We start from the raw sequence: 23,879 nt of genomic DNA on the forward strand, positions 1-23,879 counted from the left end.
GATTTGAAGACGGCCAGAGATGGAGCTTGACGTACTGGCTCAGGAAGTCTATTCCAGGCATATGGTGCAGCAAGATAAAAGGAACAGAGTCTGGAGTTAGCGGTGGAGGAGAAGGGTGCAGAGAGATTTACCCAGTGAAAGGAGTTCCCGGGGAGGAAGTAAGATCAACAATAACCTGATAGCAACAGTTCCAGAAATACACAGATAGGGACGGTGGAAAATAAAAAAGGTAGAGGTAAAAAGGATGATGTGCTCCTATTCTGACAGTCAACACTTCAGGATAGGGTAACGATTGTGGTAGTTCAGTAACCTGAAGAGATGTGGAATAAACAATCGCTAGACTGCTGCCTTTCCGTGAAGACCGGGAGAGGGATAGAACGTCGAAACCAGCTGGTAGACAATGATAAAGAAAGGTTTACTCACCTGGTTTTAACCAGGTTTCAGTGACATCCTGAGGAAATAAAAAAAATCCTTAATGAATGCCGACTTGGATTTCAGTGAACGACAGTTCAATAATCAATAGTAGACAGACTTGGGTGCGCGGGGGAGTTTTCACGTGGGGAACCGCAGTTAAGTACTTTGGAAGAACGTGCACGGGCTACATGTGGAATGGTTGATTACCCAAAATGACTGGAATGTGGCAAATAGTGGTAAGAGAAGAATCAGGTGATGTTGTATTAGCCCTTACCCAGGACCCAGCATTTAGAAACAGAAAAAATAAGCATAGAAAATGTACGTACCAATTGCCTAATGGTGTGCTTTGATGGCAAAAAACTGTAGACGGCACATAATGCCACTAGGGCTCATTCTAATAAAGCAAGGCTCCGGAAGTGGCCTTACGTTGCGGGTCACGTGACCTGGCATTTCGGAGAGCACAGTGACAGCTGGTGAGAAGCTCAGAGACCAGTGACTGGGAATAGCAGCAGCTTAAGTAGCAATATGATGCAGGCCACATGACCCGATATGTCGGCTCTCTTCCTTCACACATCTTTGCTAACATTTCTTATTCTGCAGGTAGCTGAAATTTTTCTTATTCTGCTGAAAGGCAAGAAATATGACACACTATCTAGTGTAGTGTCCATCAAGTCATTTGCCCAGACACCATAACGCCAGCTCTGAATTGGCGTAGGGTTTGCAGCAGGAGGAGTGCCCTTCTTTGGCGTGCTGCCCACTGAGCATTGGGGAGGAATAGTGAATGAGCTCATCAGCATGCATTTGGATGCTCATTGCACTGTTCCTTCCCATTCTCCAGGCCTCTGAACATAGATGGTAGTTCAGCGCTAATGGCTTCTAGCACCCACATTTACTTTTGAGCAATGGGGTCTGAGTGGAGTGGAACAGGTAGATGTGAATCGCGTGTTTACCCTTTCCAAAAATACTAGGACTAGGGGGCATGCAGTGAAGCTACTAAGTAGTAAATTTAAAACAAAACTGGTAAATTTCTTCACTTAACATATAATTAAATGCTTGAATTTGTTGCCAGAGAATGTGGTAAAAGCAGTTAACTTAGCGGGATTTAAAAAGGTTTGAATAATTTCCTAAAAGAAAAGTCTGCAAGCCATTATTAAGATGAACTTGAGGAAATCAACTGTTTATTTCTAGGATAAGCTGCATAAAATCTATTTTGCTGTTTTGGGATCTTGCAAGGTACTTGTAACCTGGATTGACCACTGTAGGAAACAGGATGCTGGGCTTGATGAACCTTCAGTCTGTCCCAGTATGGCAACGCTTATGTTCTTATGTAAATTATCCACTGACCATTGGCTCAGCATTGACCCAATAGATCTTAGTAAGAAAATGCATTGCTAAACTTGAAACCCCCCTGATTCTCCCCCCTTTAGCCCCGTATTTAAAAATCATCTCAGTCTCATGCCCAGTCACCCTCCAATTAGAAGGTTGTTCAGGACAACAGGGATTATATATGCTTGAAGAGAATATGAGGAGGGTGGAATCCCAGATGAACAATATTTTTTTTCCACTTAACTGGTTAGCATTGATTTTCAGCATTAACCAGCTACATGTAACTGGGAGAACCCTGCAGCTCTAAATCTACCTGGTCAAAATTTGACTGCCTACATTATTGTGGATTTTCAACTAAAATCATGGGGGCATGCCTGGTGGGAGGGACATGGATGGTGGGAATACAATCAAAATAAATCAGTAAAATATAAAGTTAAATTAAAAGGAAACAGATAACCTTGTCTCTCACTAACAGTCCACAATAACTACTACTAATCATTTCTATAGCGCTACTAGACATACGCAGTGCTGTACACATTATATACAGGTACTATTCTCTGTCCCTAGGGGGCTCACAATCTAAGTTTTTTGTACCTGGGGCAATGGAGGGTTAAGTGACTTGTCCAAGGTCACAAGGAGCTGCAGTGGGAATTGAATCCAGATTGCTAGGATCAAAGCCCACTGCACTAACCATTAGGCTATTCCTCCACTTCCAATAAATGAGAGGTTGAACAGTATACCCAGGAGCCCTAGCATCTCCTCGTCTTAAGGGTCTACATTGGTTACCTATTATTTAAGCTTTGTGTTCTTGTTCATCTAATTCTTTATGGTATCTTACCATCTTAGATAATAGATTTCATTGTTATTATCATGAAAGGCCACCTTATCATCTAGAGAATATCTCATATTACATTTCCCATGTTGTAAAACCTTATGCTACAAAACTATCCATAATGCTAATTTTTCTTACCAAAGAACCAAATTCTGGAACTCATTACCCAAGTATGTCAGACACTCGGTCAATTATATGTTGTTTAGAAATTTGCTTAAAGCCCACTTCTTTAGATCTGTGTTCAGCTAATATTAAAAGGATTTTTCTTAATAGTTAAAACATCCTGCATCGGTAAGAATAGTTGTATTCTTGTATTAATATTGTATTGTAAAGCTTCTTAATTTGTTATGTAAGCCACATTAAACCTGAGCTTTCTTGGGAAAATGTGGGGTAGAAATGTCCAAATAAATAAAAAAATTAATAAAATTCCTTGAAATGACATGAAACAAAAATTTTCTGGCTGCACAGAAGGATTTTTTTTTTAGCAAAAACCTTAGGAATGGCAGTGCTTGTGAAATGTTTAAATTTGACTGTGACATCTTGTAATTTTTTCAATAGTGTAATTTTAGTAAGTGTCAATAACGGTTTAAAAATATGCTCTCTCTCTCTCTCTCTCTCTCTCAATAAATACACACACACACTGCAGTTTTATTTAATTTCCTTGTATTACATATAACTGGTTTCAAAGTTTTCATTTTACAAATTAAAATTGATTTCTAAACTCACTGGAGCTTCTCATTATAGAAGGATTACATTCTGTGTGTAAAAGTAATTTATAAATATAGCTCATCATTTCAACTGGTTATTAATATTTATTTGTATTTACTTAATATATTGCTTAGTCACCCTGTCTTCCAAACAAACTCAAGGAAATGTAGAAAATGAAAACATAATGCATTCTGAAATCTTTGAACCTGAGAATAATGCTACTGCAAGCTTCTGCATCATGCTAGCAGTCACTCAGCACAGGACAGATTTTTAATCTAGGGTAATAGTATCCACTCACTCAAATATGAGTTTTGCTTATCCAAATTTAAGAATGCACGTATTCATTCTGTAGTATATTTCATTAAGACTTAAGAGAAATGACAAGATGACAGTAGCTAGAGCTGGTTGAATGCTAGAGAGTGTACAATGAGGGTTATAATTAATAGAAAAAAGGAGAAGATTGTGCCATTGCATAGGTTGTTAGTGAAACCAAACCTGGAATATTCCACCCAGCTCTAGACCATACCTCCAGAAAGTGATAGAGAAAACTGAGATGGTACAGTGACCAGCTTAAAAATGGTGCAAGGTGCTATTGGAATGATCAAGCTAGCATCTGGATCTGCACAGAAGACTGCAAGATATGCGAACTTTATAATTAACTAGAAGACCAAACAGAAATACAAGCAGTCATAAAGCTGGGTCTGTGTAGCAAGCTACTCATTAGACCTAGGATGCCCGATATTGCTAGTTATTTGCATTATTATAGAACCTTGTTCGTAGGCATAGGAAAGATGGATCCTGTGCTCTTCTATTCAAGTTGGTGGTGTACAACAGTGGGAGACAAAAAGACTGTCCTGGAAAAGGCGAAATCTTGCAGGTAGTCACACTCTGTGTTTCACATGTGGGAGGTATCCTTATCAGTGGAGACAGAAAAACTGAGCAGACTAGATGGACCTCTTGATTTGTTTCTGCCCTAATTTAATATGTAACTGTGTTCTTTTTCAGCTGGATGAAATTGTCATTTCTTACAAACGTAAGCGGAAAGATTCCTGTCAGGAGGTAATTACACGCTGCACTGCACAATGGCCTCATTAGTATTTAGTGCAAGCTTTTTTTTCTTTTTTTTTTTTTTAAGAATCATGAAACTAGTCCCATGGTCTTGTCATTAGAGAAAGTTCAGTTCCAGTTGTCACTTATTGGGTATATATTTTGGGCAAGCCCAAAAGGGGCCAGCTTTTTATTAGTTTTATGTTTGTGATTATTCAGAGGGGGAGGGGAATGTGAGGCAGAGAACCTGCATTGTTTCTCCTGCCCTAATTCAGGGTCCCTTTTGCAAAGCGGTAGTAAGCCCAATGAGGGCTTACCGCTCGCTAAAAAGGAAGTACCGCCGGGCTACCACAGCAGCCTGGCGGTAGTTCCCACCCCCCAGTGCACCGTCATATCTGGTGTGTATCTGGTGGCAATCAGGCAGTGTCGCGTGCTGCCCAGTTGCCGCCAGATTAGAGTGAGAGCCCTTACCACCACCTCAAGGGGTAGCGGTAAGGGCTCCCCCCATGAAATGGCCACGCAGCAAGTGCTTCACTTGCCGCGTGGCCATTTCCTCAAAAAAAGAAAGACCTACTTTTTACCCACTGCGGTAAATGGGGACCTTGGCGCATGTCAAAAACATGCACTGACGCCAGTGTAGGCCCCTTTGTGCCGCAGCTTGGTAAAAGGGGCCCTCGATTATTTCACATGCTTGCACAAACAAAAATATTTGTTTGCACATGTGTTAGTGTAGTTTGGTGAATCAGCTCCCAAGTCATTGATATTCACTCCCAGTCCTCAAGGGCCACCAACAGGTCAGGCTTTCAGGATATCACTAACAAATACGCATGAGAGAGATCTGCCTGCACACTACCTCTGCTGCATGCAAATCTTCCTCATGTATATTCGTTATAGATTTCCTGAACGTCTGCGAGGACTGGAAGTAAATACAAAGGCCCTAAATGGAGGAGCCAACTAGCATGCATTTTATAAAACACATGTGACATGCATACCAATCCCACTACCATTCCATCCACTCTAACTCTAAGCATTTGCACAAACTGAGATTATTGTAGAGCTCTTCTATGGTCTCAGGAACTCCCTCTACCACCAAATAGATATATAATCGGTGACATGCTATACCATCATGTCACAGTTGGCAAATAACACACATTATTGCCATAATGCAGAATAGTAAATATGGGTCTACATCAATGTTCCGTCTAAGCGGAGTGCATGAGCTCATACATTTTAGGAGCGTCACTGACAGATTTTGCATGGTTGCTCACAAAAATGTTTTTTTGTTCTATATACAGAAATGCATTTCTAATACTGGCACTCAAAAATTGTTAGTTTTTAAAACTTGCTGCTCACACATAAAAAAAAATTGCACACACCAGGCCACTCCTTAGAGGAAACATTGGTCTATATGTATTATTTTCCTACCCTAGTGAGAACCTGCCTTTGGGGATCACTCAGTTCAGCTACGTGTACATATGGTGTGAAAGACCACATGTACTTTTAGCTGTATTGAAGAGGACAGCTTAAAGTAAAGAACAGCAAACTGGGAAAATAACTATGAGAGTAAATTTATAAAAAATCACCGTCAGATAGGGCAACAAGGCGCCTATTTGTAGCCTAATTTATGAAGAGCAGAATTTGTGTACAAATTCCCCCGGATTCTATATATGGCACGCCAAGTAGCGCAGGTAAAATTGTGCGCACAGCCAATTTACGCATGCTACTCAATTGAGTAATGAGCCAATTATTGTTGATAATTGGCCGATAATTGCCAATTATCAACAGTAACTGGAAATAATTGGAATTTACGCAAACTTCTTTTTAGGTGTATTTTAAAAAGAGGCACATAAATTCCAGTGTGCGCAGCCAAAAAGGGGGTGTGGTCATGGAAGGGGTGTGGGCGTATGGGGGCCATCAATCACATTTATGCGTGTGGTTATAGAAAAATGGGAGAGTGCACCTACATTTAGGTGCATTCCCCCGCCTTATGCACTATTCTAAAAACTGCGTCTTAACATAGATGCGGTTTATAGAATAGCGCTAGGTGTATTATTCAGTCGTGCCTACATTTGTATTGCCATATATAGAATTCGTCCCATTATGAGTAAAATGAATCTGTGAAAACATACCCAGGTTTAAGAACGATGAAAGGTTCCACAAGGACAGTTTGTAATATATACATATGGATGAATGGGTAGTCAGTCAAATAGAGAGATGGTCTGAATGTTGATCATGGGTATTCTTATTTACCGGGGAAGGTTTCCTCAAAAATGTCATAAGCAGACTTTTTTCAGTTCTGCAAACTTCTACATAAATGATTGCTTGAGGGGTCCTTTTACCAAGCTGTGGTAAAAAGGACCCTGAGCTAATGGCGGGGGCCTTTTTACCACAACGGATAAAAAAGGCTGACAATAGCCATGGGCATGCGGTAAGATTGCTCTTACCAGGTAGCCATGCGAGGGGGAGCACTTACCACCATCCATTGAGGTGACGGTAAGGGCTACCGCGCTAACCCGGCGGTAACCAGGTAGCACACAGCGCTGCCCGATTACTGCCAGGTTAGCACCATGCTAAAAATACAGGCCAATTTTTCCTAGTGTTTGAAATGGCATCTGCCAGGATTAAAACTACCACCGGCGCCCGTGTTGGGCTGGCATTAGCTCCAGATTAGCGTTCGGTAAGCCTGCATTGGGCTTACCACTTCTTTGTAAAAAGACCCTTGAGCTTATTGCTGTCATGAGGTACTCTTGCAGTTGTCCTATTGTTACTAAAAAAAATAGAAGCTTAGACTATTTTCTGGAGGTCTAGAATTAATTTATAGGACAACCGTTATTGAGCACATTCAAATGCATCATAAAAATGATCATCTGTCTCTGTCTTTTCGTAGTATTACAAGAACCTTTGCATCTGGTAAAACTGAAAAGGTGATCTTTCAAGCACTTAAAGAACTAGGTCTTCCCAGTGGAAAGGTATTTTATTTATTTTGCATGGCTCTCTTTATATGAAATACTACTTTGGGTGGGTAACTTCATAATAAGTCACCTAACTTGTGTAATTTGATTACCTAACTTTTAGAAATCTTCTAAAAACATATTTCTTCAGTCTGGATTTTCTGAATACAAAGAAATCTATTTGAATTTTACCCATACTGTTTTCTTAATTTTGTTTCCCATCTAGTCCTGCCTTATTATGCTCTCACCTATCCACCCTTAATTATTTGTTTTTCCTTGAGATAGTCTAAATCCCTGGTTACTTACTGCACATGTATTAATTTGCTTCTTAATCCACTTGACTTATTATGTTGTACTTTTCCTTAACATTGTAAGCCACATAGAACCTGCCTTGGTGGGATTATGTGGGATATAAATGTTCACAATAAATAAATAAATTGTAATTTGTGTTATATTCTGTACATTATTATGTTTTATGCACTTTATTGTTTGTTTGTAAGACACATTGAAATGGAGTCTGTTTCAGGCTAATGGGTATAAATGTCATGAATAAATAAGCAGGTAGGCGCATAAGTTATACCAGTCTTCAGAGGGAAAGTACACACATATTTGCACAGAAAGCAATGCACACATTTATTCCCAAATGTATTTTATGCACATATGTGACCGTCCAAAATGTTGAGAATGACCAACTTTTCATGTCATAGGTCTATAAACATGACATGTTTGAACTTCTGTAACTTTTTTGTTTGTGTTACATATTGTTTGCTCCAAAAAAAATTCATTAGAACCTCATTGTTTGTTTCTGGTGACTGTAGTTACCTTTTCCCAGAGATGGTTACATTTTACCTAAAATATACTTGTGAATATTCATAAAGTACCAGAAAACACACTGGTAAGTGGTCTGCAATTTCCAAAAAGGGAATTAAGGTGTTGGAGCAGCAGCCAGTACAATGACCCCCCTGGAAGCTGGAGGTCCTGTAGTAACTATGGTGAAATGAGTGGTTTGCACCATAAGGAAATATCTAGTCCCTGGAGCAGCCCCTGCTGGGTGAAACATGGCTGTACTGGGAGTATTTTTAAAAACATTTATCAAGTTTTCTGTGCTCTTGCAATACTCATAAATACATAAAGTTTCAATACCCATAAAGCATACATGTAAATACTAATAAAGTATATATGTGAATACTAATCATAACCCAGCTCTGTCTCGGAAGCACCTCTGATCAGATTGGATGAATTTATGCGCATAAAGATTGCATGTGCATAAGTGTACACTCTTACGGTTAGATTCTATATATGGCGCCTGAAAAATCTGTGCGGTAAAACAATATGCCTAGGCACATTCTTTCTTGTATGTCTACATTTTATAGAATAGGCTTAAATTTCTGCCGCGGTTATGCCAGGCACCTCTCAATGCAGCCAAATTTGGTTGCATACATTTAGGCATGTTTTATTTGGTGTAAATCCCAATGCTTAAATTAGGCGCTGAGCAAGTGTATTCTATAACAACGCGCATAGATTTTAGAAATGCCCACGCCCCGCCCCTGGCCACACCTCCTTTCAACTATGCAACTTAGAATTTAGGCTCACTACATTATAGTAAGTTTTTGCACATAAATCCTAATTAATGTCAATTAGTGCTGATAATTGCTTGTTAACATCCAGTTAACAGCGCTGATTAGCTAGTTAAGCAATTAAGTTATGCTCATTATTATAGAATAGGCTTCGATTTCTACACAGAAATGAAGGCATGATACATAGAATTTGGAGGATATTCTCAGGACAGTTTTGTAAAATCCTTTATCTTTCATGACAGTGCATCCAGTTTCCTTCTTGTAAATGTGCTTATTTCAAATTCTACATAAAGTACATTTAGGAAAAACATTTTAAGGTAAGAAGGATAGTGTGCTCTTTGATGTTTATATTCCCTTTATCCCCTGGATTCTATGTAAGGCGTGGCAAGTAGCACACGTTAAATGGTATGCATGGGCAATTTGTGCATGCTGCTCAATTAACGATCCAATCAATGATGATAATTAGTCAATAACAACCAATTATCAACAATGATTAGAATTTACGCATGCTTCTTTTTAGGTGTATTCAAAAAAGAGGCATGTGTAAATTCCAATGCGCGTAGTTGAAAAGGGGACACGGCCATGGGTAGAGTGTTGGCATGTCAGGGGCGTTACTCAATTTTTCATACGTTGTTATAGAATTCGAGGCAATGTCCTCCATTTAGGTGTGGGTAATTACACAAGGTTTTCAGTGGTGTAAGTGATCACACCCAGATGTAAGGGTGTTCCCTGGTCCTATGCACTATTCTGTACACCAATCCTAACATTAGACGCGTTAAATAGAATAGCACTTGGCGCGTTAATCAGATGCGTCTAGATTTTGGACACCATTTACAGAATCTGGCTGTGTGACTCAGGAGCTGTCCCTTCAGCACACTGCTGCTCACTAAGTAGTTTTCATTAGAATAAACATGTGCCTGTTGTAAGATGAAAAGTAATGACTCATTGAATGTGAAATACAGAACATTATCCATTACTACTTTTAGGTGCCCATATGTTTAGGAAAAAAAACGCCATAGAGTAGTGAAGATAGGCTGGGACTTCTTCCATTATCACAGTTGTGAGAGAACATTACTATCTAGTCATTAACCAAACAAGTAGGGATGTGGGTTCATAGTCCCTTTGTGTGCCTTAAAAAAGTTTGTGCTTGCTAAATCAATTTAACACACATTAACCTATGAATTAACATATATTAAGTTGGTTAGTGTGCATTAAAATGTTTTTTTTTTTATTAAAACAAATGTATGAAACAAACTGAGAAAAAAAATCTGCTAATACACAAAATATTTATAATTATTTCAAATTTGCTTTACCACTTCACTTGTGTAGATCACACCAATTTACAATAAAAATCAAATGAACAAAAAGACCTCGATAAAAACAATAGGATAGGCCTTAACCACATCAGACTGAACACCCTCTCCTTTCACAGGCATCAGCTATATTGCTTATTTGGATTTTGCTCACACCTTTCCAGTGGTAGCTCATTCAGGTAAACTAGGTATTTTGTTGTCCCTTGAGGGCTCACAATCTAATTTTGTACCTGAGGCAATGGTGGGTTAAATGATTGCCTAAGATCATAAGCAGTAGCAGTAGGATTTGAACTGGCCACCTCTGGATGTGAAGACTGGTATGCTAACCACTAGGCCACTGCTCCACGCTAGTAGTACCTCCCCCCCCCCCCCCCCCAAAAAAAAAAAAAAGAGCACAAATGAACTGAAAATGAAGGAAATATTTTTGCTCCATGCAAATCCCTATAAGCAAGGTTTTGTAGCATATATGGAAAGCTAGAATCACTTTTGCCTTCTCTTCACTATGGTTCAGGTTCAGCTTAAGCCTGTGCAGACCTACAGTTAATGAATCCCTTTCTCTCTCCACAGAATGATGAGATTGAGCCTCCAGCCTTCACTTTTGAGAAGTTTTATGAACTTACACAGAAGATATGCCCTCGGACTGACATAGAGGAGCTCTTTAAGAAGATGTAAGTAAAATTCAGCATTTGGATGCATTTTTACAGGTGTTTTATTGCAAACGTGGCTATTTTTCTAATGTAATGGCCCTGGCATTAAATATTAATTTTTGTATATGCATACGTGCTATCTTGTCTACTAGTGCTTTAGAAAATGATTAACAGTGACAAATCTGCATTTATCCTGAAGAAATTATCAATGTAAAAGATCACTCTTAATTTTAGAGTAACTTTTACATCAGGCAAACACAGCACCTGGAACTTAATTATTTGTGCATTGGCTTTACTAACTTCCTACAGTTTAACCTGCTTGTTCAGTTATTAACAGAGTACGTGAGCTAGGTTAATCTTATAACTAGGTAATATTATTATAAAGTTTGTTTGCTTTGGTTCTTCTAATATACAAGACTTAAGTGTTGTTTTCTGAGTTAACATCTCTTTAATAACGTTAAAGAAGATAAATGAAGCAACTCTAGGTCATCTGTTTTTCATGAAAGAGTCTTTGTCCATGTTAAAAATACAGTAACCTTTTGAAAGTACCATCAGCCTTGTCAACTTGTAAATCATACCTAGCATCTTACATGAGAACTTACTTGTTTTCCAATAAATTTCTTTTCAGCAATGGAGACAAAACTGATTATTTAACGGTAGACCAATTAGTGAGCTTTCTAAATGAAGTAAGCTTTTTCATACATTAACTACCATACAAATCTGTCTGTAGTGGCTTGCTGCTTCCCATTCCATGCATCATACAATCATGTGCTGTGCTTCTGCACTTTCTGCATGGCAACATCCAGGTGCAAAAAATTTGCTTGTGTATATTCTTGTGCTTTCTATTTGATGGCTTTGCCGATTGCTTTGGTGATTACTTTTTTCGCTATGGTGTGCAGCTATCGTTTGCATGTTTGTGAACTATATCATTTTATGTCAATAAGTATAAATGCTGGGATCAATATTCAAAATACTGGTGAGCATATAAGTTAAGTGGATAAAGTCATGCACATAACGGAATCCAGTTAGCTTAGGATAGACTTTCATTAAGACCGGACTTAAGTACACAACTTTTTGTTCAGTGCTGAATATTAGCACTGCATGTAATTTTATGTATATGATCCAACCCCACATCTCCTTGCATGTATATCAAGTTATTCACATAGCATTTAGTCATAGTGAGGGGCAGGGCATTCAGATCTAAGGATTTGTCTGGCTACTTTCAAAAGTTAACTGGACAACTATTTTGAATATTGGTCCAAATATGTAGATTGTTTTGAACTGATGAGGATGTGAGCAACACCATTATCATTTTGGGACATAGCTCCCGGATGGTGGAAGTGGTGGAAAAATCTGAAGATCCCCGTCTAACAAAATAATGTTTATGTCTGACTGTGAATGGTAGTCACGCTGTGATAATAGCTTATTGATGAACTTATTAGATTAGACAGTGTTTGGGATACTTCTAGAATTAACAATCAATTATTGGCATACTGTGCAACAATTTGGATTTGCACATGCACCATGCTATGCGCTATTCTATAAAAATCTGCATGCAAATCTTATAGCATGCAACTCAAAAGGGGACATGGGCAGGTCAGGTGCATTCACTAAAGATGCTTTTAGTATTACTGAATTTCGGGGATCTACACCTAAAATGTGAGGGGGGAGGAAACACAGCAGGCATCTTGGCGTGAACATAACTGGAGAAAGGCTTCTGCTTGCGGAACTTGCGGATCCCTGCCAGCCCAGGTATAGGAGGTTGTGACGGAGGTGGAGAGCAGCAGGGGGAGGCAGGGCAACATGTGCTCCCACTTTGGGCTCAGCCCCCCTCCCCCAAAATTGAAGTTTAGCTCTGCGCCTGGAGTACGGTGATGGAGTATCAGGGTATGGGACTGATTGGCTGCATCAGGGCCTGAACAGCTAGCATGATTGATAGAATCTTGAATTCTTTATATCAGAAAATTCTAGATGATAATGTCTGACCATTCATCTGTGAGATGAAGTTGAGCTGAAAGTGGGTCATGCACAAAGACAATGCCCTGAACATTCAAGTAAATCTACTAGAGAGTAGCTGAAGAAGAAGCAATGTCATATTTTAGCTTGACTGATTCAGTGCTTTGAGCTAAATTCTACTGAAATGTTGCCACATGGCCTGAAGTGAACTGTTCAAGCAATGAAACCCTCAGATGTCAGAGATAAAGCAGTCTTTTATGAAAGAATAGGCCAAAATCCTCAAAGACAATGTGAGAGACAAAAAAAGGGTTGCAGACAACATTTAGCTAAAGTTATTAATACTCAACAAAGTGCCACCAGTTGCTGAATGAAATACATAAGTAATGCCACACTGGGAAAAGACCAAAGGTCCATCGAGCCCAGCATCCAGTCCACGACAGCGGCCAATCCAGGCCAAGGGCACCTGGCTAGCTTCCCAAACGTACAAACATTCTATGCATGTTATTCCTGGAATTGTGGATTTTTCCAAAGTCCATTTAGTAGTGGTTTATAGACTTGTCCTTTAGGAAACCGTCTAACCCCTTTTAAACTCTGCTAAGCTAACCACCTTCACCACGTTCTCCGGCAACGAATTTCAGAGTTTAATTATGTGTTGGGTGAAGAAACATTTTCTCCGATTTGTTTTAAATTTACTACACTGTAGTTTCATCGCATGCCCCTAGTCCTAGTATTTTTGGACGCTTTACATCCACCTGTTCCACTCCACTCAGTATTTTATATACCTCTATCATGTGTCCCCTCAGCTGTCTCTTCTCCAAGCTGAAAAGCCCTAGCCTCCTTAGTCTTTCTTCATAGGGAAGTCGTCCCATCCCCGCTATCATTTTAGTCGCCCTTCGCTGCACCTTTTCCAATTCTACTATATCTTTCTTGAGATGCGGTGACCAGAATTGAACACAGTACTCAAGGTGCGGGCGCACCATGGAGCGATACAACCAGCATTATAACATCCTCACACCTCTTTTCCATACCTTTCCTAGCTGCAGCAGCACACTGAGCAGAAGGTTTCAGTGTATTATCGATGACGAAGGGTTTACATACTTTTTTTCACAGAAATATACTTATGTTTGAATAAATAATCAAAACATATCCTTGTAGCCTGAGTCATTTATTTAGTGAGGTTACTCATTAGGATTATACCTCTATTATACCTCTATTCAAGAAATCTAGACTGCCCCAACTTGACATTTCATCCTTTAGATTGTAAGCTCCTTTGAGCAGGGACTATCCTTATTTGTAAAACTGTACAGCGCTGCGTAACCCTAGTAGCGCTTTAGAAATGTTAAGTAGTAGTAGTAGTAGATTAGGATCCAATCTTGTTTCAATTATCAGGATGGGCAGGTCCAAGATGGCTGACGCTGCAGGTCTTGTAAAACTTTTTAAGATGCCTAAAAGGAGGAGGAAAGTTAAAAATGTTTTACTAAGTACTCCTCCCGCTGGGCAACCATCACTTCTCTGATATGGAGTAACAATGCAGAGGCGCTCCAGAGATTTCCTTGCTGATGCTCAGGCAGAGGGAGAACTGAAGCACCTAGAGGGGTTACCATATGGCTCCAGAAAAAGGAGGACAGATTGAGCCAGTCTGAGTTTTACTTCCATTGCTTTCAATGGAAACAAAACCAGGACTGAATCAATGTGTCCTCCTTTTTCTGGAGTCATATGGTAACCCTTCTTGAGGTCAGCTGCCCAGTTGAGACGGGAGCAGTGCTGATGTAGGCTCCTCCCCAGAGGACATGGAGCCTGGAGCTATCAACTGGAGCCAGTGGGCCTTCAGCAGGAAGAGTTAGAGAGGAAAGTCTGGCAAAAATATCCAAGTTTGGCTGTGTCCATGAGAACCTCCCAGGAACAAGCAGCGCTTGATGTAACATTGAGTATTGAAGTGTGCTACCAGAGGTGCTGACAGAAATCACTTTGGTCTCTATTTGGGAAGCAATAACCAAGTTGGACAAAACAGTGAGTAGCATATTGGACCAAGTGGAGGATAAAGTTGAGAATCTAATTGTCCATGTGTCTGCTATGAGCAGTCTAAGGAGAGTGTGGATGGCAGGTGCTCTAGCATATAGGAGAGAGTTAAAAAGACTCAGGAAGTCAGATGAAAATTATACAAGATTGTGGTGGTCTGCAGAGTAAATTGGAGAAGTTGGAAAAATCAGATGTTATTGTGTAATCTTCGATTTCTGAACTTTACCAAGACTCGGATGTTATCGGCTAGAGAATTGTTTAAGACGTTCATGCTAGAGGTGTTGAAAATGCCTAGTGAAAACTTGATCTCCTATTAATAAGATATTTTAGCTGCCTTTTAGGAAGCAACAAGCAATAGATACAGCTGGGGCAACATCTAATGCTGAAGAGGAATTAACATCTCCAGACAGTTTAAATGTGGCTGAAATATTAGAATCATCTTTAGATGTAGTAGACACATGTGCTACCCTCCTTGTGTCTTTGTTTTCAAAGTAGATACAAATTTGGTGCTTCAAAAATTGTATGACTGTTTCTTGGTTACAAAATTTGGTGCATTGCTGATATGAGCAGGAAAAAAAAAAAAAGGGACGGTGTAAACTTTTCCTGGCTCTCTGTACTAGTGTTTCAAACAAATGGAAATAAAATGGGCCCTGCTGCAGATAACTCAAGCTAAACTTTAGTAAAAGACCCCCTCAGTTTTATTGTTATGAGATCTTCTTGGATGATTGAGTTTGTCCTATTTACCTTGGTGTTTCTATTTTGTTTAAATTTTATTGTCATTTATTGTCATTTGTGAACCTCTGTGACCTTTTATTTAGAAGTGGTGGTATATTAAGCTACCACATAAACATACAGTGGAACAACCACACTAGGTGGAGGAACACCAATCCCTGTGATTATAGCACAGCAAACTAAAGAGTAGGGTGAAGAGTAGGCACTTCCAAAAACCACCAAGGCAACGTATCTGTCCAATTAAGTGACATTTATTGAAGGTACATCAAAAAGTCTTGACACAGCAGCTGTATTTTGGCGCTCTAGGTGCCTGCCTCAGGAGTCTATAAGTTGCATATAAGGAAATATAAATTACATATAAAAGCACTAATAAAAGCAGATAAATCCATAAAAATATAAATAATAATAAAAATATACTCTAGGACATAAAAAGAGCATGATAAATGAACTGCTGAAAGTGGAAATAGACTATATTATGTTGGGGAAAAAATACATAGATAGCTAACATAAATCATAAAAAATATATAATAAATATTAACATGAAGACAACATATAGCATAAGCACGATTATAGTTAGCCAACTGTTTTATTATACAACATTAACACATTTATGTAATAACCAGTGTGGGTTACATATAGAAGCACATATCATAGCACATAAAAAAATATGATGTAAAATATATTGGAACATAAAAGGAAAGTAAATAATTTAAAAAGCATAATGAATAAAACACTAATAAATACAATGGACCTTAATGTGTTAACAACAACATGGCAAAAGATGTCATGTGGCATAGGCATAAGCAGTGTTGTAAATGACCGTCTGCTCTGCTATACAACATGAACACTGTTTTGTAATACTATAGACAGTATAGAAAGCATGCATTCATAGTAAAAGCAAACCTGGAAATGAAGATGTGGAGATTTGGAAATGCTCTAAATTTCCAAGATATACTGCATGAGAAAAGGTATTGAAGAGACGAACACACAAAACACTAAAGAAAGTAAACAAATAAACCGTATGTCAGTGCATAAGTGTGGCTAGAATGAGCTATGGTGAGAAGATGTCAGCAGTGGCCATAGTACGGTATATAAAAACAAAAATCAAGAATGAAATACTGCGGTAGTGAAGTACTGGTAAATACAAATCATGTAAAAAAAAAACATTGTATAGAAAAACACATCCATAGCGTAGTGAATGGCAACGATATCACAAACGGGGATATTAAAGAGAAACGCAACGAGGATAGATTGCATGCAAATTTCAGATCATGAAGATCATCTCGCCAAGGTCCCTCCATAACCAAATGTAAAAAATGCATTACTTCAAAATTTAAAAAACTACTGTAGTGATATAAACTTTCCATGATCTTGCAGTGAAAGGTAAGAGCTTATCAAATGCGATGAACAATGAGGGCATTCCAGTGCAACCTAACCCTCCGGTACAATCTATGAACACCCATATTGTGTTGACCATCTTATTTAAGAAGCTATAATAAAATGTTAAAATAAGAGATAAAAGTGTGCCGCACATTAAGGAGTGACATTTATGTAATGGCGTCATGAACTAATTGACGCCAAAAAACCCCAGTGTCGTGCACATGCATAGAATGAGGGTAGGTGATGTGAAAAAAAGAAGAAAGAATAGATGCCGATCCAAGTGCAGAGTCTATAGAGAGTGTGTGCTAATGATTATGTAACTAAATATATCCATAAAGCAAATTTAAAAAACGGGTATGTGTAATTCAAACACCTGGTCTAATTGCTTCTATGTAATATTTAGATCCATAAGTGTGATATATTAGAAAGATGGGTTTGTTCATCATATGATAAATATACAATACGATCAAAGAGGAAGAGGCACTTGGATTGGCATGAAATGATGGTACAATAATGACATTGCTGTATAAACATTGCTATGAAAATTAGACTGACTTATGAAAATAAACCACCAATGGAGGAGATAAATAATCAATGTGTCAAGTGTTGTTGGACAGTGTAGAGGTATATATCATAGACAAAGAAGCAATTTTGAAATATATATATATATCATGGACCTAAAGGAAGGGTGTGTAGTCTATGTCCATGTTGAGTCCTTTGGGTGTAAGTGTTTGCTTCTGAAAAATGAGTCTATGTTCTTCACGCAACCGCATTTGATCTGTGATTTTTCTTCTCCAGTTTCCTCTTAAGTTTTTAAAAAACGAACAATTTCAAGTCATTAATAGAATGTCCCGCTATGTCCCAATGAGCCACAAGAGGGGCAGATTCAACTTTTCTATTTAGACAACTTCGATGTTCTATAATTTGTGTCTTGATTTTTCTTTTTGTTTTTCCAATATACAAGAGAGGACATGGGCATTGTATAATGTAGATAACATTGATAGTATTACAGTTGGAGTGATGAGAGAGCTTGTATTCACATCCAGTCTCCAAATGTCTGAATGAGGTTATCTCCAATGCATGTTGGCACACACTACAGGAACCACACTTGTAATGTCCCGATTGTGCTTCCTCTTGGTATTCTGTTGGAGGATCAGGAAGATTAGAAGGAACATTTAGTTTATGATGCCATTAGATAAATTTCACTATATTTGTATGGGTTTATCTGCTTTTATTAGTGCTTTTATATGTAATTTATATTTCTTTATATGCAACGTATAGACTCCTGAGGCAGGGGCCTAGAGCACTGAAACACAGCTGCTGCGTTGAGTCTTTTTGTTATATCTTCAATAAACACCACTTAATTGGACAGATACGTTGTCTTAGTGGTTTTTGGAAGTGCTTATAATTCATCCTACTCCTTGGTTTGCTGTTCTCCATCACATAAGCATATGTGTAATGTAGCTACGTTTCTGCTGTGCATTGCAAAGTAGTATCTGCTTTGGAGCAAATATAATCTTTTACTACTACAAGGTACACAGGCAAATCGCATGTGCAGCCGCATGTTAGATAGAAGAAGGTAGAAAGCGTTCTGGACGCGTACAATTCCGGTATTATTTTAGAAAAGGATCTGCGAATATGGAACCTTTTCTATAATGCATACAGGAGTGCATGTATAACAGGAGCAGCCATTTTACGAAGATACAAGTTGAAAACCTGAATGGGGGAAACAGCAAATTTCATATGTAAGTGGCGACATTTGAATATAATATGGAGTGGTGGTGGAAGTAGCAGAATACTAAATCACACTGCTGTCTGTAAGAAGGGATTTACTCTCCTAATATGTATTTTTATTTTATATTTTATATATATGAATTAAATGGGGAAAATGCCTCAAAGTGCCTGGATAAACCACTGCACAAACAATAGACGATCCTGTCCAATCTCTCGGTCTTAAGAGGATCTGATCTTTATCATCGGCAAAAAAAACCCCAAACAAACTGATGCCACAGCATAGGTTGATACGAAATAATCATTAATGTATTGCTATAGTCAACTGATGAATACAAAAGCACTTAGCTCTCCTTAGTGGCGACATTTGTACATGATAAGTTGGTATTCCAAAATCTACATGTGTAAGTGTTGCACTTTTTTGGTACCATAAGTATTTTCCTGTCCTAAGAGAGCTTACAACCTAAGGGGTCCTTTTACTAAGCCACGCTAGAAAGTGGCCAGCACTGCCATCAGCGTGTGGGTTTCCCACGCACTCAGCAACTTTTAGCGCAGCAGTAAAATGGCTGAGTTTTTTTATGGCCACATACAGTGGGGGAAATAAGTATTTGATCCCTTGCTGATTTTGTAAGTGTGCCCACTGACAAAGACATGAGCAGCCCATAATTGAAGGGTAGGTTATTGGTAACAGTGAGAGATAGCACATCACAAATTAAATCCGGAAAATCACATTGTGGAAAGTATATGAATTTATTTGCATTCTGCAGAGGGAAATAAGTATTTAATCCCTCTGGCAAACAAGACCTAATACTTGGTGGCAAAACCCTTGTTGGCAAGCACAGCGGTCAGACGTCTTCTGTAGTTGATGATGAGGTTTGCACACATGTCAGGAGGAATTTTGGTCCACTCCTCTTTGCAGATCATCTCTAAATCATTAAGAGTTCTGGGCTGTCGCTTGGCAACTCGCAGCTTCAGCTCCCTCCATAAGTTTTCAATGGGATTAAGGTCTGGTGACTGGCTAGGCCACTCCATGACCCTAATGTGCTTCTTCCTGAGCCACTCCTTTGTTGCCTTGGCTGTATGTTTTGGGTCATTGTCGTGCTGGAAGACCCAGCCACGACCCATTTTTAAGGCCCTGGCGGAGGGAAGGAGGTTGTCACTCAGAATTGTACGGTACATGGCCCCATCCATTCTCCCATTGATGCGGTGAAGTAGTCCTGTGCCCTTAGCAGAGAAACACCCCCAAAACATAACATTTCCACCTCCATGCTTGACAGTGGGGACGGTGTTCTTTGGGTCATAGGCAGCATTTCTCTTCCTCCAAACACGGCGAGTTGAGTTCATGCCAAAGAGCTCAATTTTTGTCTCATCTGACCCCAGCACCTTCTCCCAATCACTCTCGGCATCATCCAGGTGTTCACTGGCAAACTTCAGACGGGCCGTCACATGTGCCTTCCGGAGCAGGGGGACCTTGCGGGCACTGCAGGATTGCAATCCGTTATGTCGTAATGTGTTACCAATGGTTTTCGTGGTGACAGTGGTCCCAGCTGCCTTGAGATCATTGACAAGTTCCCCCCTTGTAGTTGTAGGCTGATTTCTAACCTTCCTCATGATCAAGGATACCCCACGAGGTGAGATTTTGCGTGGAGCCCCAGATCTTTGTCGATTGACAGTCATTTTGTACTTCTTCCATTTTCTTACTATGGCACCAACAGTTGTCTCCTTCTCGCCCAGCGTCTTACTGATGGTTTTGTAGCCCATTCCAGCCTTGTGCAGGTGTATGATCTTGTCCCTGACATCCTTAGACAGCTCCTTGCTCTTGGCCATTTTGTAGAGGTTAGAGTCTGACTGATTCACTGAGTCTGTGGACAGGTGTCTTTCATACAGGTGACCATTGCCGACAGCTGTCTGTCATGCAGGTAACGAGTTGATTTGGAGCATCTACCTGGTCTGTAGGGGCCAGATCTCTTACTGGTTGGTGGGGGATCAAATACTTATTTCCCTCTGCAGAATGCAAATAAATTCATATACTTTCCACAATGTGATTTTCCGGATTTAATTTGTGATGTGCTATCTCTCACTGTTACCAATAACCTACCCTTCAATTATGGGCTGCTCATGTCTTTGTCAGTGGGCACACTTACAAAATCAGCAAGGGATCAAATACTTATTTCCCCCACTGTATTAATTTCCCCATTAACACTTGGCCATTACCACTGGGAGCCCTTTTTACCACCTATTTAGGAGGGAGGAAGAGCTCCCGTGCTAATCAGATGACGCACGGTAATGTGCCCGCGCTACCCGGTTAGCACAGGTACGCCTACTCTCTGCCCCCAGACATGCCTCCCATGTCAAAAAATACCAAATATTTATTTTACCACGGGAGTAGTGCGTGCTGATGGCCAAACTACCATGGGATGCCTCCACGGATCCCATGGTAGTGCCCTTTTACTGCGCAATAAGCTCATGTTAGGCCTATCGCGCCATAGTAAAATAGCACTTAAGTTAGTACCTAAGGCAATTAAGGGTTGAATGACTTGCTCATGATCAACAAGGAGCCACGATGGGATTTGAACCAGGCACCCCTGGTTCTCAGGAGAGCCAGCTGCTCTAACCATCAAATTTCTCTTCCATTTACACGTGCCTTCTATTTTGCAACTATTCATACCATTAATTAACAACAGAGGCCCCAATTCTTATTTATTTTCAATTTGTTGGGGGAAAAGGGGAAGAACTGCTTTAATCCCTCCTGTTAAGGGCTGGCTCAAATGAGCATTTTTTTACAAACCTACACATGCAAGGAAGCAGCTATAAATCCCAATAGTGATATATTGGGACGTATACATGCAATTCCCTTTCTGAAATGGGGAATATGCATGTAGATTTTAGATCAGCCCAGTTCCTACCCCCTTGAAATCTACACATGGCATAGGTAGACTCATATAAATGATGGCTTTTTAAAATCAGTTTTTACATGTGTAGCCAATATGCATGCGTTAATCTGGGTATTTACACATATTAATCACAAATAGGGCTTCTAAAATACGGGCCTAAATGTTTGTTATATTCATATGTTTTACTATACAGATATCATCAGTTTAATAATTAATCACTAGTTGGAAACCTGTGCTGCAAGATGTTTTTGAAAATGAATCAGTAATAAGAGCATAAGAATAGCCATACTGGGTCAGACCAGTGGTCCATGTAGCCCAGTATCCTGTTTCCAAGAGTGGCCAATACAGGTCACAAGTACCTGGCAGAAACCCAAATAGTAGCAACATTGCATGCTACCAATCCCAGGGCAAGCAGTGCCTTCCCCGTGTCTGTCTCAATAGCAGACTATGGACTTTTCCTCCAGGAACTTGCCCAAACCTTTTTTAAACCCAATAAAAACATGGGCTATAATTTCAGAGTTTATTCAGAGTGGGGGAGTGCCTTCTTTGCAATAACTGCAATTTTCTAGGAAGCTGTTCTTGCAAAGAATCTTGTTACTGAACCCTATTATGTTTTTGTTTTTTTTGTTCGTTTTTTTTTCACCACAGCATCAACGAGATCCTCGGCTGAATGAAATTTTATTCCCATTCTATGATGCAAAACGGGCAATACAAATAATTGAGACATATGAGCCTGATGAAGAACTGAGGAACAGAGGTAAGCATAAGGCCGCACATGCTGTAGGAATGAAATGGAAGACAGCATACAACAGTAATACAATAATTTTGCTTATATAGATAGTATAAGAATATCTTGAACTGCAGGTGTGGTTTCTGATTGGTTCCTATAATGTATGCGCTATTGTCATTTTTTTTTAACTTTATTTCCTGAGGGGATGAAAGGCATGATGGACTATATTTCTGATAATTCATTATGTGCATAATTTGTTCAAATTCTCTTTGGCCCCTGGAGGATGAATACTGGGGAAAAAACATAAATAGCAGCTGACGAAAAACAATACTTGGGAGTGCAGAAGACGAGAAATCCACCATAGATGTACCATGAACATCTTTCACTCCACCCACAAAGACAAGTTGCTCAAACACATAGGTGACCGTCCTTTGTCTCAGCGATCATTAGACCAAATGAACTTACTTACAAGGATGGTATATGTTGAGGCTGAAACACTGATGCAGCCCATTTCTTCTTTGTGAGCACTTTTGAAATAATCAATCAGTACATCTTTTCCACTTGGGGAAAAAAATTGGCAAGCTGGCCTACCTAGGGGCCAGTGAACTAAATCATATTAAAACCATTTATTAGCAAGCATTAATAGCTATAGTTGTGTACTTGACATACCACTTGTACTAACATGCAGGTCTAAGAGGTTAACAATAAAATAAGATACAAATAAAAACAAAATAGTTAAGAGGATAGGGAGCCCTTTTACTAAGCCCTACCGCATGGCCCGGGCGGTAATTCCATTTTTTGCACGTGTCCGCTATGCGCGTCCGAAAATATATTTTATTTTCTAACACACGGAGCTAACTGGGTGGTTATTGGCAGTGTATGCGCTCTGACAATTATTGCCCGGTTAACACGTGAACCTTACCGCTAAGTCAATGGGTGGCGGTAAGGTCTCAGACCCAAAATGGATGCGCACCAATTTTTATTTTGCTGCATGTCCATTTTCGGCCCCCCAAAAAAGGCCTTTTTTACAGGCGTGCTGAAAAATGGATCTGCACGCATCCAATAGATGCGCCTAAAATAGCACAGGCCATTTTTCAGAGCACCTTAGTAAAAGGACCCCTAGGTTACAGTCATCCAAGAGCAGACAGTGGGTAGTTAATACCATTTCAGATGAGATTCAGCTATTCACTCAGTAATTGTAACCCAAATGCCCATTGAAGGAAATGAGTCTTAAGCAACTTCTTAAATATGAGAAAGGATTACTCTGACCGCAAACAAGGCAGCAGTTCGTTTCAAAATTGTGGCGCAATAAAATAAAACACAGTCCCCCCGGATTCTATATAGCGTGCCTAGAGATCCATACCGAAATCTAGGCATATTCTTTAACAACGCACGCAATGTAATTGGTTTAACAAACTAATCAGTGTTGTACTCACATGTATATGCCCCCTTCACCCATAAGGGCTATTGTAGTGCTGTACAGTTGGGAAGTGGATTTGGGGGGGGGGCTCAGCACACAAGATAAGGAAGTAACAGTGAAATGTTTACCTGGGAGCATTTATTTGAAGTCCACTGCAGTGCCCCCTAGGGTGCTCCATTGCTCTCCTGAGATGTCTGTGTGG

At 39.6% G+C, this 23,879-nt stretch overlaps 1 protein-coding gene across 1 annotated transcript in view; it reads left to right on the forward strand.

Annotated features, from left to right (window-relative positions):
* PLCB4 (phospholipase C beta 4) overlaps positions 1-23,879 on the forward strand; it is a 331,441-nt gene that overhangs the window by 193,617 nt on the left and 113,945 nt on the right. The window contains exons 8-12 of the mRNA XM_030196321.1: positions 4,286-4,339; positions 7,215-7,296; positions 10,736-10,836; positions 11,444-11,501; positions 22,176-22,284. Of these exons, the coding sequence (XP_030052181.1) occupies positions 4,286-4,339; positions 7,215-7,296; positions 10,736-10,836; positions 11,444-11,501; positions 22,176-22,284 (404 nt within the window). The remainder of the gene's footprint in view (positions 1-4,285; positions 4,340-7,214; positions 7,297-10,735; positions 10,837-11,443; positions 11,502-22,175; positions 22,285-23,879) is intronic.

The sequence above is a fragment of the Microcaecilia unicolor genome, chromosome 3 (assembly GCF_901765095.1).
Source record: "Microcaecilia unicolor chromosome 3, aMicUni1.1, whole genome shotgun sequence".
NCBI lineage: Eukaryota > Metazoa > Chordata > Amphibia > Gymnophiona > Siphonopidae > Microcaecilia > Microcaecilia unicolor.